At 49.3% G+C, this 14,401-nt stretch overlaps 1 protein-coding gene across 4 annotated transcripts in view; it reads left to right on the top strand.

Moving 5' to 3' along the window:
- Window positions 1-3,318: 3,318 nt before the first annotated feature.
- Window positions 3,319-14,401, top strand: part of AFAP1L2 (actin filament associated protein 1 like 2) — a 116,634-nt gene continuing 105,551 nt past the window's right edge. Inside the window, exons 1-2 of one of the 4 annotated variants that reach the window (XM_061403552.1) lie at window positions 3,369-3,428; window positions 11,396-11,449. In XM_061403552.1, coding sequence (XP_061259536.1) covers window positions 3,413-3,428; window positions 11,396-11,449 — 70 coding nt within the window. In that variant the 5' untranslated portion in view covers window positions 3,369-3,412. Of the gene's footprint in view, window positions 3,429-11,395; window positions 11,450-14,401 lie in introns of all 4 variants that reach the window. The other 3 variants (XM_061403548.1, XM_061403549.1, XM_061403551.1) reach the window with 3 other exon arrangements.

Below are 14,401 nucleotides of genomic sequence, written 5' to 3'. Positions count from 1 at the left end.
GACAGAGGAACCTGGTGGGCTACAATCCATAGGGTTGTAAACAGTTGAACACAATTGAGCCACACACACACATGCGACTTGGAAAAAGGAGGACACAATGCTGAGTCTTCCAAAGCCCTGATTCCTACTGATGGTTTGAAGTAGTGTTTCAGTTTCATTCTTGAAAAGGGTGGTGAAGTCCCATTTTAAATTCATTCTGCTTACATTTCTGATTGATTTCTGTTTGTCTAGAGGCTCTGGGATTTGCCAAGTCTCCGTGGATAAACTAGAGAGGATTTAAGAAGAGGCAATTAAAGGGCTGGAGCTGGGTGGTGGTGGGGGAATGGGGAGAGGGAGCAGGCATGAGAGATATGGAGCCCCCCGCAACTTTCTGAGAGGATGGTGCCATTACCGGAAGTGCTAACAGAGCCAGCCACCAGGGGACTGGCTAGAGTGAAGCCCTGTTAGAGCCCTGGAAAGCCAGGCAGGGGTGTGACAGCACAGGATTTGGAACCAGGAAACATGAATTTTGAATCTGAGTTCTGAAAGAGATTACCTCACTTGGTGACTTGGGTGAGGCCCCCAAATCCTCTCCATTCATAGGATGGAAACACTTGAATTCTACCTTTTGTACTTAATGACCTCAGTTAGAGTCAGCCTCACCCCTCTGGGAGGGTCAGCAGTGACAAAGGCCTGACTGAGGAGGGGGGCTGGACCCTGTAACCTACTGGTCCCAGCTGATGGCTGGAGTTGAAATCTGGTCAGGCATGACCAGCCACCAGACTTGAGGCTGGTCTCAAATTGCCAGGCTGCACAACCAGATTCCCCTGGAGAACTTGAAAGGAAACTGGGGACCCAGCAATGTCCAGTTGTCTCTGGACACTGTATATCGGAGGGTGGGTGCCATGCCCGGCCATTTGCAAGATGAGGAAACGGCGGGAGGAGGGAGAACATAAAAAAGCAAGAGACCCTCCGCCATCCTGACCCAGTTCCCAGTCCCTGCTTCTCGAGGCCCCTGGAACACTATTTCCTTTCCCTTGTTCCCCGAGATGCCCACACTCTTCCTATTTTCAGAACCCCCATGAGCCCAGTCCACCTGGAAGAGTGGCTGAGATGACTGAAATAATGCATGGGGGTGACTTGGAGGGCTCAGACCTGGGTCCCTAGGCCTACTTCGAGTTGCTGGGGGTCCTTCACTTTCTGCCCCCAACACCCCAACCTGCTGACACTTATCTGCATCCGATTCCATCTCCCTCAAGCCCTACGCTCAGGCACAGAGCCCTGGCCTTGAACTTCTGCCTATTTCTGCCCCAGTCCTCTCCTCCAGGTTTCTACCACCTCACTGACTTCTCACCTGGCTGGTGCGACTGCTTCCTACACTCCACCCTCCACTCAGCTGCCCAGGAAATCCCAGACACCTTCACTTTTCAGGGCTGCCCAATCCTCTTAACTTTCAGATCACTCCGTGTTCTGGATCCTGGAGCAGGCCTGTGCCCGCCCCTCTAGCCTCACCTTCTCCATTCCTGGGGTATTTTGGCTTCAGCAGCAGTCCATGCGGTCGCTAAGAATCGGACACGACTGAGCGACTTCACTTTTTCTTTTCACTTTCATGCATTGGAGAAGGAAATGGCAACCCACTCCAGTGTTCTTGCCTGGAGAATCCAGGGACGGGGAGCCTGGTGGGCTGCTATCCATGGGGTCGCACAGAGTCGGACACGACTGAAGCGACTCAGCAGCAGCAGCAGTAGTAGCAGCACACAACTACTGGACCCTTAAAATGGCTCCCCGCTGTCTCCCGGGAAGGCTGTAGTCACTCTGCCTCTCCTGTCACCAAACTAGCTCTAACTCATCTTTTAAGACTCAGCTCAGTCATTTCCTCTTCTAGAAGGTTTAGGAGGCTTCTCCAGGTGGGATCAGGGCCCTCCACTGGGTTCCCAGAATGCCTTGTGCTTGGGTCTAACCAGAGCCCCTACCTGGCTGGGCCATCATTATTCCGTGATCTGAGGCTTCCCAAGACAGTGACAGACAGCCTGGTACTTCCTCGAGCTCCAGGAAAGTTTTGTGGTAAACATCTAGAAGCAGACCACCTGGGCTTAATGTCTGCTGGGCTCCCTTTAGCTGTGTGACTTTGGGCAAGTTTAACCTCTGTAAGCATCAATTTCTTTACCTACATGGTAGAAATACTACTACTCAGATCACAGGCTTATAGGAAAAATGAAAGGCTATGCATGTACAGCCCTTAGCATCCCATGCCTGGCTTGCGAGGACAGCTCCATGGATGCTGTGGAGAATGTGAGCTGCTAATGGGACTGAGAAAACATTTCTAAGACTGCTGGGGCAGAAGGTCTCAACACATCAGGGCTAACACTGCTGTTCCAAGAAAGAATTAGGAAGTCTTTTGGAAAACAGCAGCAGCAGCAACAAATCTTCCTTAAGTGTTCCTTCGAGGAAGTTGGGGGAGACTTGCTGCAAAACCAGGCGTTCAGCACAAACTGTGATTGAAATTTTAAAGTGAAAATGGAAGTTTAAAGGAAAACATGGATCTTCCTTGGGGGCCGGTGGGGAGGACATGGGCCTGTTGATGGAGGGACCAATGATCAAAAAAAGGAAGGTAAAAGACGGGAAGTGCGCAGCTTCCTGGCAGCAGTGGTGGAGTTAGAGCCAAGACTGGGCTCCTAGGGAATAGATGCTGCCCCTCGGGGCGGTCGGCGCTTAGCCTGCCCAGGAACCCTGCTCTCCGGGGTTTATCTAGGCGGATCTATAAATTCTAGTCCTGGGAGAACCAAAGCGCCCAGGGAACCTGGACTGGGGTAGAAGACAGCAAGCAGACGTCTTTTCGATCGGCTACCCAGAAAGACTGCGAGAGAGTAGCAGCAAGTCCTGAAGAACTGGGGACGCACTCGGTTGTCCCCACCCCCGTCCCCATGTCCCACCTCGAGAAATGCCAAGGGCAAAAGTGCGCGGACCCAGGGGTCAACCGGGGCGGGGGTGGCGGGGGGTGTGCTCTAGGTACCTCTCAGCCTCACGACTCAGACCTCAGTCTCCACCTCCTGGCAGTGGGTTCGCAGCCTGGTGGTTGGAAGAAGAGCTCCTGTAAGCCGCCCGAGCCCGCCCCTCCCGGGGGCCTCCCCCCAGGGTTTGGTCAAGTCTCGGAGCCGGGACGTGAAGCAGCTGGCGCGGGAGCGGGGCCCCGGGCGCGAGCGGACTCGATAGCTGACTGTCCGCCGGGGCCGGCCGCGGAGTTCCCCCGCGGGGGCGACGCGCCGGGCGGGGACCGGGTCCGGGGCCCGGGCGCGGCAGCCGCGCCAGGAGGTCCGGGCGTGAGCGTGACCTCACGGGGAGGGGCCAGCGCGGCGGCCCTGGGCTTGGAGCCGAGCGCCGAGAGCGCAGCGCCGCCCGAGCCGAGCCGCGAGGAGCGCACGCCGCGGCCCCGATGGAGCGGTTCAAAGGTGAGGACGCGGGGTCCCGGGGCGGCGCGCCCCCAGCCCCTTCGCGCCCCTCACGGCGCCAGAAAGCAGGGCCGAGGGTAGGGGGGTGCGTCACCGAGTGCGCCTCGCGTTCCTCCGGGGCTCAGGTGAGCCAGGCCGGCTACCCCTGCCCAGCCCGGACCTGTGCCGAAGATCTTTTGATCCTCCCAGGCACGGAGGCCGGGGGGTCGGCGTGACGAGGCTTCTCACCTGTTGGAGGGCCGGGGGTGCACATGGGGACCCACCTTCTAAGCCCCGGCCACCTCGGAAAGATGCCAGGGACCGAGGAGTCCCCGAGTGAGGTCGGAAGAGTGCGGGGCTGCTTGGGGGGCGAAAGGGCAGGTAGTCGGGGTTTCTGGAGCGGGCGCCAGTCAGAGCGGAGGGCTTCTTGCAGACCCCGAGTAAAAGCTTGCGAGGGGATGCGCTTGGGCGGTGGGGTGGGGTGGGGTGGGCGCGCAGCTCGGCTCCCGGCTTGGTCGGGCCACCCCAATCGTGCGGGTGCTCCGGTAACTGCCTTATCCCCAGGCAGGGGCGGGGTGCAGGGATTCTGGGCCGAGTAGGGTGCCCGGCAGGTGGAGCGCGTCCCAGCCCAAAGGCTGAGCTCCGGCGCAGCTGAGCAAGTTTCGGAGTTGGCCTGGGCCCGGATATCTCGGCCAAACCCTCCTGGGCGGCTGGCCGGCCTGGGTTGTACTGGTTGTGCCCGGCTTGCACCCGAGCTCAGAGACCCCCGGGTGGAGTCTAGAAGCCTCCGATGGCACTTTGCACATCTTTTGGAAAAGGTTAAGGAGCTGCCCCTTAATCGTGACGCTGTGGGGGACCTCCCCCACCTCAACTCCTTTCCTTTGGGGAAACTTCTTGCATTTTCCTGGTCTGTCTCTATCAAACCTGCAAAAGGAAATACTATTTCTATATTTATTTTCTCCTGGGAAAGAGTAATAGAAAAACACTCAGATTCCCAAGGAATCTCTCTCCCAGTGGTTTCTCATTTCTGAACTGACATAAATTTTAGGGCTCAGCTTTGGTTCTCTAAGTTGGATCTTTTGATTTTTCTCACTTTTTTTCTCATCTGGATCAGCTGGTTACAGGTGAGGAAGGGTCTTTGCCAAGAGCACAGAAGACAGCTGGGGAGACAGGGTTAACTTAGCTGGCAATCTTCCTTTTTTTTTTTTTCCTGTGAACCCTCCCTGGAGCCTCTCTCACATTTCTAACCGGGTGGTTTTTGTTTTTTTTTTTTTTTTTGTCTCAAATTCTGCTGAGATCACGTCAGTTTTGTGCCTGGATGGCTGAATGCGTCCTTCTGTAGTCTCTGAACACTTGAGGCCACAGACCCTCACCTTCTAAAATGGCAGTTTGCTGCTCCAGCCCCACTGGGCCCCCTCTGCCCTCTGGGAGGGACCCTCACAGGGAATTCGATTCTTGAGCTGTCTCTCTGAGGAACCCTTCCAGCTCAAGAGTCTGCCCTTCCTGAACTGTGTCAGCTCCTGATAGAAGGTCCAGGTTGCAAGCTACTTTCTCAAATCGGTATGTTAATCCTTCTAAGTTTAGGGCAAGTGATAACATTTTGGGTCTTCTTTCCAAACACCCAGTGATTATCAGAAGGTTTTTGTCTTAATAGCTTTCGACTTGGCCCTTAACCTGAGTAAATCGTCTTAGTTATCTTTTTCTCTTGGGAGTTTAAAATCTTCCCACCCTCAAAGATCCTTGAATGGTTTATGCCAGCTGAAGGAAATTTTGGTTGCCAGTTCAGAGTGTGTATGTTTTGGGTAACCCATACATCTGCCTCCTCATTTTGCAGTAAATCAAGCACAGCCAGTGATAAGGGAATACACTTGAGAATTATCTGGATTGCAGGGGGCTCATTTAGTGTTTGATTCTGGAGAAAATTCTCCAAGGTTCCCTAGTGAACACTACTAATCTGTTTACTGCACCTTTCAGCTAAGGAATCGGAATTTCCCTGCCCCGCCATGCCAGAGATTGTAGAAATCCCCATTCACTGAAAAAGCTGAGTTGTGTGCTGAACAGTCACTGCATTGAAAGGTTGACCCATGCAAAATTAAGTTTTGTTGTTGTTGTTCAGTTGTTAAGTCCTGTCCAACTCTTTGTGACCCCATGGACTGCAGCATGCCAGGCTTCCCTGTCCTTTACTGTATCCCAGAGTTTGCTCAAATTCATGTCCATTGCATCAGTGATGCCATCCAACCATCTCATCCTCTGTCATCCCCTTCTGTTGCCTTCAATCCTTCCCAACATCAGGGTCTTTTCCAATGAGTTGGCTCCTCGCATCAGGTAGCCAAAGTGTTGGAGCTTCCGCTTCAGCATCAGTTCTTCCAATGAATATTCAGAGTTGCTTTCCTATAGGATTGATTGGATTGATCTCCTTGCAGTTCAAGGGACTCTCAGGAGTATTCTCCAGCACCACAATTTGAAAGCATCAGTTCTTTGGCACTCAATCTTCTTCATGGTCTGACTGTGTCATCGGTACATGACTACTGGAAAAGCCATAGCTTTGACAATGTGGACCTTTGTCAGCAAAATGATGTCTTCGCTTTTTAATACATTGTCTAGATTTGACATAGCTTTTCTTCCAAGGAGTAAGTGTCTTAATTTCATGGCGGCAGTCACCGTCTGCAGTGATTTTGGAGCCCTAGGAAATAAAATCTATCACTGCTTCCACTTTTCCCCTTCTATTTGCCATGAAGTGATGGGACAGGATACCATGATCTTAGTTTTTTGAATGTTGAGTTTTCAGCTGGCTTTTTCACTTTCTGCTCTCACCCTCATCAAGAGGCTCTTTAGTTCCTCTTTCTGCCATTACAGTGGTATCATCTGCATATCTGAGGTTGTTATTTCTCCCAGCAGTATTGATTCCAGCTTGTGATTGATTCAGCTCTGTATTTCGCATGATGTAATCTGCATGTAAGTTAAACAAACAGGGTCACAATATAAAGGCTTGTCGTACTTCTTTCCCAATTTTGAACCAGTCAGTTGTTCCATGTGAGGTTCTAATGGTTGCTTTTTGACCCACATACAGGTTTCTCAGGAGACAGGTAAGGTGGTCTGGTATTCCCACCTCTTTAAGAGTTTTCTACAGTTTGTTGTGATCCACACAGTCACAGGCTTTCATGTAGTCAGTGAAGCAGAAGTAGGTATTTTTCTGGAATTTCTTTGCATTCTCTGTGAGCCAACAAATGTTGGCAATTTGATCTCTGGTTCCTTTGCCTTTTCTAAACCCACTTTGTACATCTGGAAGTTCTCGTTTCATATACTGCTGAAGCCTGTCTTAAAGGATTTTGAGCATGACCTTACTAGCATGTGAAGAGTGCACTTGTACAGTAGTTTGAACATTTTTTTGGCACTGCCCTTCTTTGGGATTGGAATGAAAACTGACCTTTTCTAGTCCTGTGGCCACTGCTGAGTTTTTCCAAATTTGCTGACCTGTTGAGTGGGGCACTTTAACAACATCATTTTTTAGGATTTGAAATAGCTCAGCTGTAATTCCATTACCTCCACTAGCTTTGTTTGCAGTAATGCAACAAAAAGTCTCAAAAATGACAGAATGATCTTGGTGCATTTCCAAGGCAAACCATTTAGCATCACAGTAATCCAAGTCTGTGCTCCAATTACTGATACTGAAGAAGCTGAAGTTGACTGGTTCTATGAAGACCTACAAGACCTTCTAGAACTAACACTGGAAAAAGATGTCCTTTTCTCATCATAAGGGGTTGGAATGCCAATGTAAAAAGTCAAGAGATTCCTGGAGTAACAGGCAAGTTTGGCCTTGGAGTACAAAATGAAACAGGGCAAAGGCTAACAGAATTTTGTCAAGCGAACACACTGGTCATAGCAAACATCCTTTTCCAACAACATAAGAGATGACTCTCCACATGGACATCACAAAATGGTCAGTACCAAAATCAGATTGATTATATTCTTTGCAGTAGAAGATGAAGAAGCTCTATACAGTCAGCAAAAACAAGACCTGGAGCTGACTGTGGCTCAGCTCATCAGCTCCTTATTGCAGAATTTAGGCTTCAATTGAAGAAAGTAGAGAAAACCACTAGTCCATTCAGGTATGACTTAAATCCCTTATTATTATACAGTGGAGGTAATGAATTGAGTTAAGGGATTAGCTCTGATAGAGTGCCTGAAGAACTATGGACAGAGGTTTATAACATTGTACAGGAGGCAGTGACCAAAACCATCCCAAAGAAAAAGAAATGCAAGAAGGCAAAGTGATCGTCCAAGGAGACATTACAAATAGCTGAGGAAAGAAGAGAAGCAAGAGGCAGGGGAGATAGGGAAAGATATAACCAACTGAATGCAGAGTTCCAGAGAATAGCAAGGAGAGATAAGAAGGTCTTCTTAAATGAACAATGCAAGGAAGTAGAGGAAAACAATAGAATAGGAAAGACTAGAGATCTCTTCAAGAAAATTAGAGATACCAAGGGAACATTTCATGCAAAGATGGGCTCAATAAAGGACAGAAATGGTATGGACTTAACAGAATCAGAAGAGATCAAGAAGAGGTGGCAAGAATACACGGAAGAACTACACATAAAAATCTTACTGACCGGGCTAACCACGATGGTTTGCTAGAGCCAGACATCCTGGAGTGTGAAGTCAGATGGGCCTTAGGAAGCATTACTGCAAACAAAATCAAATTAAGTATGTTGGTCCCAGTCTTCCATTAACCAGTGCAGCCTCTAGTATCTGAGTCTCCTCTTGCCTGTCAGAGATTGAGGGCCTTTTTCTTTTAAAAGTAAGATTGATTATGAAATGACTAGGCACATCGTGATTTTAACAGCAAAATTAAATCGAAGTGCAAGATGTACTTGGAGTCTCAGAACATTTGTAATAATTGTAAAGAATTGTTTGTGATACTTTTAAGAATAGGTAAACTGCCTCATCACCATCTCCAGAATCTCAAAGTGTTTTCTCTCATTTGTAAATCTCACAAATCAGTCAGTACAGGAGAAACTGTTTTCCATATTCCCCAGTCTGCATGTTACATATTGTGCATCTCCAAAGCTAGCCTATCATTTTTAGGCTCTGGGCTGATTTTCCATTGTCTCTTAAGATGTAAAGAGATGTCTGGAGGTAGAGAGTCTTTGGAATATCACCCAGTGTGTAATGTAGAAATACTTCCAGGCTTTCTCCTCATCCTTTCTAAGCCATTCCGCTAGACAGCCATGGTTCTAAGTAAAACCAAGGTGGTAGAGGAAAGAGTATGTGGGGGTGTCTTCCCCAGAGAGGTAGAGCGTTTATAAGAGTTGTCCTAGAAAGTGATGGCAGAATTGCTGTATTTTGCATGTGAATTTCTTTGCTATTGTCTAAGCTGTGCTAAATCCTATGGGGTACTTTGAGATGGTTCCCGTCCTTGGGTGTTTACGTATTTATGAATCTCATAAGAGCATCCTTGTGTCCCTGTGGATGAGCCCATTGGCTGAACTCACACCATGTGGTCAAGGATTCTGGTTCCTACTGCTCTTCCAGCTGGTGAGTGTGTCCAGGGCCAAATGTGACTGACCTACTATCTGTGGATTGCACTTGGAAGTCCATGCCAAAGCTTCCTGAAATTGCGTCACACTTGGAGCCATACATGCACAGTTGAGATAGTCACTTTAATTTGGATCACAATAATTGGTCAAAAGTGTATCATCCCTTTCCTGTGTGCTTTGGTTTCTGAGTCAGATCACCTGATTGCCAGGAGAGGGCACTTAATTCTTGGGCACTGGAAGATAGAGATGAGCTGTGAAGAGTCAAGCCAGTAAAAATACTTGAAAGCTTATGTGGGAATCATGCGATCGGTGGCCAGGGAAGGTCTGAAAAAGGAAAACTAATTAAAAGGGATGAACAGATTGATAGTATTTGTTTCACCTTCAGAAGCGTCATCTGAATTTGTTGTTCCTCCTTGTCGAGGAGCTCAGGTTTTTCCAATTAAATTTCTACTTAAGGCAGAGGGTCTTAACTTTAGACACATGTGGGAGATATTCAGGGAGCTTTAAAAAATATGACCCCCATCCAAGACATTCTGGGAGAAGGAAGTGGCAACCCACTCCAGTATTCTCGCCTGAAAAATTCCATGGACAGAAGAACCTGGTGGGCTACAGTCCGTGGGATTGCAGAGTCAGACTCAAATGAATGTGAGCGTGCGTGCGTGTGCACACACATGACATTCTGATTTAATTGGTTTAAGGGTTCAGCTTAGGTGGTGTGTTTTTTAAAGCTCTGGGTGATTCTAAGGTGTAGCCAATGATGCGAGCCTTTGGAAAAAAGTATGTAACACTTTCCTCACCTGGAAAATTAAGAGCAAGTGTGGAGTGAAACAGATACCTCTTCCATACTTACATGATGTGGTTTAACCAAATTTTGTGATGGTGCAGAAATCTAACTTAATTACTCGAGGCTTTTAAAGGCTTTAAAAGGCTGTGGGAAAGCTACTGAAGAACAGTCTCCGATGTGATGCTTCCGATTCCTAAGCTCGGGGTTTGCTCATGATCGTACTTGACCTGAACCCTCCTGACTTTGAAGCTCTTTGTGTGGGAGCCCTCGATGCTTTGGCAATGAAGTGGTCTGAAACAAATCCTGAGAGGTCACCTTTGGTGCTGAAAGGCCAGGAGGAGTAGGGGGAATTCTGCTCTGGGCCCCTGCCCTTTTCAGAAGGGGCGAGCGCTCTCGGAACTGGGCTGGTTCCAAGCCCCATTAAAGGGCAGGAGGGGCCAAGGAGCTTCAAAGCTGAGGAAGCTGTGCCAGTTTTCTTCCAAATCCCTTTAATGATGGGAAGCGTTTCTCTAAAGACTTCTGTCATCCAGAGATGGGAGGCTTTTCCCAAGCTTAGGGAAGATGGAACTTCTTCCCAGAGCCTAGGCAGAAACGGGAGGGAGAGCAGTCAGGGTGCAAGGAAGAGGCAGCTCTTTGGGAACCGGGAGCCCCACGGGTTCTGCTTGGTCGGGTGAGTCACTCCCCAGGCCTCAGTATCCCCTTCTAGGAAACAGTCTCCAGCATCTGTCCATCCGGTTTTCCGAGCACTCTTCAGCGCTACTTGCTCTGTGGTCACTGAGGAATCTCTGGAGGGTGAATGTGTCCTGGGGAGGGGAGGGAAGTGAGAGAGGGAATGTGAGCAGCCCAGTAAACGTCAGTTTAGGATTGTGATTCTTATAAATAAAAACAATTTCCTGTTGAGAGTGGAGCACGGCAGCCTTGGTGGGAAAGAGGATGCCATCAGCTGTGCAAGGAATTTGTGGCTCAAGGACTTTTGTGTGAACATGCCTCCGAAGCCCGGAGCCTCTCTAAGACGCGGGATTATTCGCTCCCATTTGAGAGACAGGTCCACTGAGATGAAAGAGATTAACTCAGAAAGTCAGAACCCAGATAAGAGATCCCCGAGAAATGAGTTTCTGATGGGTAGAGTCCTGTTCTAATAACAGCAAGGGCTTATTGAGAAAGAAGTGCTCAGAACAGTTTCAGGCACTTGCCTTATCAGTGTCCTTTTAGCCAGGAAACGATTAAGCCGCTCAGTGAAACTCTTCTCAGTCTTCCGGCCCACATGCTACCCCTTCCAGGAAGCCTTCCCTGAGTTGCTGTGTGTTGCCTCACTATTTTAGGTACAGCACATCCCAAGTGCTCAGAAACTGTTTGTTGAATTAAAGTCACATTGTCTTATCATTATATGTCTCTATGTCTGTCTGCCCTGAAACCCGTTCAAAACACGGATGTTTCTCTCCTCCAAGGATGGCTCCCTCTCAGCCCTAGAGCACCTCCAGGTGACATAGTAAGTGTCTGGAACATGATGGGGGAATGAGCGAAGGAATGAATTCCAGGCAATAGGAGCCCTGGGCACCAAGGAAAATGAGGCATGATCTCAAACCCAGATTCCAGACGTGGAGACTGCAGGCCCACGGTGGCCTCCTTTGGCTTTCTCGACTTGAGCCTCTTTCTGTCTGTTCCAGCACAGGGCTGTTGCTGTCTGCTGCTGCAGAGAAGGATGCTGCAGGTTTCTGCTTGTGAGTATGAGCCTGCCTGTGCCCCCTGCAGCAGCTCACCCGGCCTCCAGGGCTCCCGAGGGCACAGACCTGGCTCTGCCCATGCTCTGGACCGATTTCTGAGGGATGTTTTGGAGCTGGGCACGGGCCTGGGCACTCTGGGGCTCAGGGTTCTAATCTGTCTTTGGCCACTAACTCTGTGCGACCTTGGGCAAGTCATTTAATCCCTCTTGGCCTTGCTTCCTCATCTGTACGAATGAGGAGAAAGACTACTAACTGCTGCTTAGTGGAATAACCTGTAAGAGCTGCTGTGCTGTACTTGTAAGGGGCAATTGTATATTAATTCAGGGGAGCAGATACCCGGAAACCTCTGACATGGTTTTGACCCCTCCAGTTCCTGGCTTCTTCGGGGGCTGGGTGGTCCTCACAGTTAATTTGGTACCAGCTGTGCCCCTCATGCTTCTGGAAGCTCTGAGCTGGGGTTGCTTAGTCTGTTCCCAGGCCGCCTAGCTTCTCAGAGCAGCTATGTAATTCCCTCGAGGTCAGCTGGAAGGGCAAGGAATTCCTCTGCTGTCTCACTAAGTGTATATAGGAGAGGCCCTTGCATTCTAACAAGAACCTCAAGCTCTTTACTAATTTTCTGTCGCTTGACTCTCACCTTCTCCCTGAAAGTGAAAGTCACTCAGTGGTGTCCGACTCTTTGAGACCCCATGGACTGTAGCCCGCCAGGCTCCTCTGTCCATGGAGTTCTCCAGGCAAGGATACTGGAGTAGGTTGCCATGCCCTCCTCCAGGGGATCATCCTGACCCAGTGATCGAACCTGCGTCTCCCAAATTGCAGGCAGATTCTTTCCTGTCTGAGCCACCAGGGAAGCCCTATGGTCTCAAACTAATGAAAAAGTCCACTGAAAGGGAGGAGTAAGGAGAATGCATAGAAAAAGTCAAGAACATGAATTGCATTACCCTGGACACACTGTACTGCTTATAAACCAGATGAGCCCAACATATTCTCATGTCCCGTCTCTCTGTGGACATTAAATATCTGCCAGGGAGGGCAAGGGGGAAGTTGTGCTGACAGCAACAGAAGCCCTGCCCTGTTTTTTTCCTAAACAGATCCCTGAGTTCTCCTCTCACTTCCCTGAGCCCCTCCCAGGGACTTCAAAGACAGCAGCAGGCCTATTGAGTGTGGTCAGGTCGGTCCCAGCATATTGCAGATTGACTGCCTGCTCCTGATTCAGTGGGGGAAGGATGGCTGGCTGTCAGCTCTAAGAGAGCAGCCTTCTGCTCCCAGGAGGAATCTGAGCGGGGCCATGTGCATTCCTGCCCCTAGAGTGGCTTTCCCAAGGAGAGTGACCAACTCTCCCAGTTTACCCAGGACTTGCCTGGTTTTGCCACTGAAAGTGCCACATCCCAGGAAATCCCTCAGTCTCAGACAGACTGGAGTTGGTGGGTTAGGTCACCTTTTTCCCAAGCCTCAGCTTTATTAAAAGGCTAAGTCAAATGTGATTGCCGCTGCTGCTGCTAAGTCGCTTCAGTCGTGTCCGACTATGTGCGACCCCATAGACGGCAGCCCACCAGGCTCCCCCGTCCCTGGGATTCTCCAGGCAAGAACACTGGAGTGGGCTTCCATTTACTTCTCCAATGCATGAAAGTGAAAAGTGAAAGTGAAGTTGCTCAGTCGTGTCCGGCTCTTAGCGACCCCATGGACTGCATCCTACCAGGCTCCTCTGTCCATGGGATTTTCCAAGCAAGAGTACTGGAGTGGGGTGCCATTGCCTTCTCCAAAATCAAACATGGTTACTCCACAGCAAAGATGAATGGAGCCAGCTATTTCGTCTCTTTGACAAGAAAGCAAAAGCCCAGAGCTTAAAAACAGCACTTTGAACTTAGTTTGTAGCTGCATGATACCACCAGTGTCCTAAGAGAGAGAAGCCAGACTTGAAAAGCCTACACGCTGTGATTCCATTTGCGTGACTTTCTGGAAAAGGCCAAACTGTCCGAAAGGAAAACGGGTCAGTAGTTGCTAGGGCGGGGACAAAGGCTTCACCACAGAGGGGCTTGAAGGAAATTTCTAAAATGATACAAATCTTCATTTCTTGAATCTGTGTCGCAGAGTTGGTTATATAGTTTAGAACTGTGCAATCAACAGGGCAGTTTTGTTTTCGCCCTTTGTGTAAATTATACCTCCAGAAAGCTGACTTTAAAACAAACCCTAGCCATTTATGACACTGTGGTGTAAGATGGAGAATCCGTTGAGCGTGTGGTTGGCCATCATGGGTTGTAAATAGAATCTGAGGTCTTGGTGTGGTCATGCCTGCAGCCGTCTGGAGGTGCAGCAGGAGGTGAAGAATTCAGGTACAAAACAAATAACTACTTGATGGTAACTTACATGCAAGAGATTTGTCTGTGAGGCACAACCAGGGTGATGGTGGAAGCTCTTCTATTGAGAGAAAAGGAAAAGCTGATCTCCTAAAACCCAGGCAGCAGATGTGCCCAGGAAGGTCATGGAATATTGAAGCCTTCGCCCCAGGTTCCCACCCTGGGAACTCTTCTGCTGCACACACATGGCTCTAATGTATTAACTTTGGCAGCTTTTCTGCTGCAAGTTTGTTTTTTTCCACCAATGAAGTTATTGAATTGGAATTGAGTACCCAAGTCTGCACCATAGTTATTTCCCGGCCAACGTTTTGTTTTTTGGCAGTCCTGCGTGTCTATGCTAGATAGGATTGATTCTGAGCAGGGAGAATGCATGAGTTAGCAAAATAACGCACCTAGCCTCATGCCAGGTAAGGGGTTAGAAAGCTAACCCCTGTGGGAAACAAGACGTCTTTTTCCGACAAGACTTAGCAACTGAACAACAGCAACAACTCTTGTTTCCAAGCAGGAAAAAAACCTTGTGATGCACACCCAGCACTGGCGCTTGCTCACCAGCCCGGGGGGGGGGGATATGGGATCCCACACAAATGAGGAAGTA

This window comes from Bos javanicus, chromosome 26, assembly GCF_032452875.1.
Source record: "Bos javanicus breed banteng chromosome 26, ARS-OSU_banteng_1.0, whole genome shotgun sequence".
NCBI classification, from domain to species: Eukaryota; Metazoa; Chordata; class Mammalia; order Artiodactyla; family Bovidae; genus Bos; species Bos javanicus.
The sequence above is the reverse complement of the archived record's forward strand: the minus strand, read 5'-3'. Positions and strand labels throughout refer to the sequence as shown.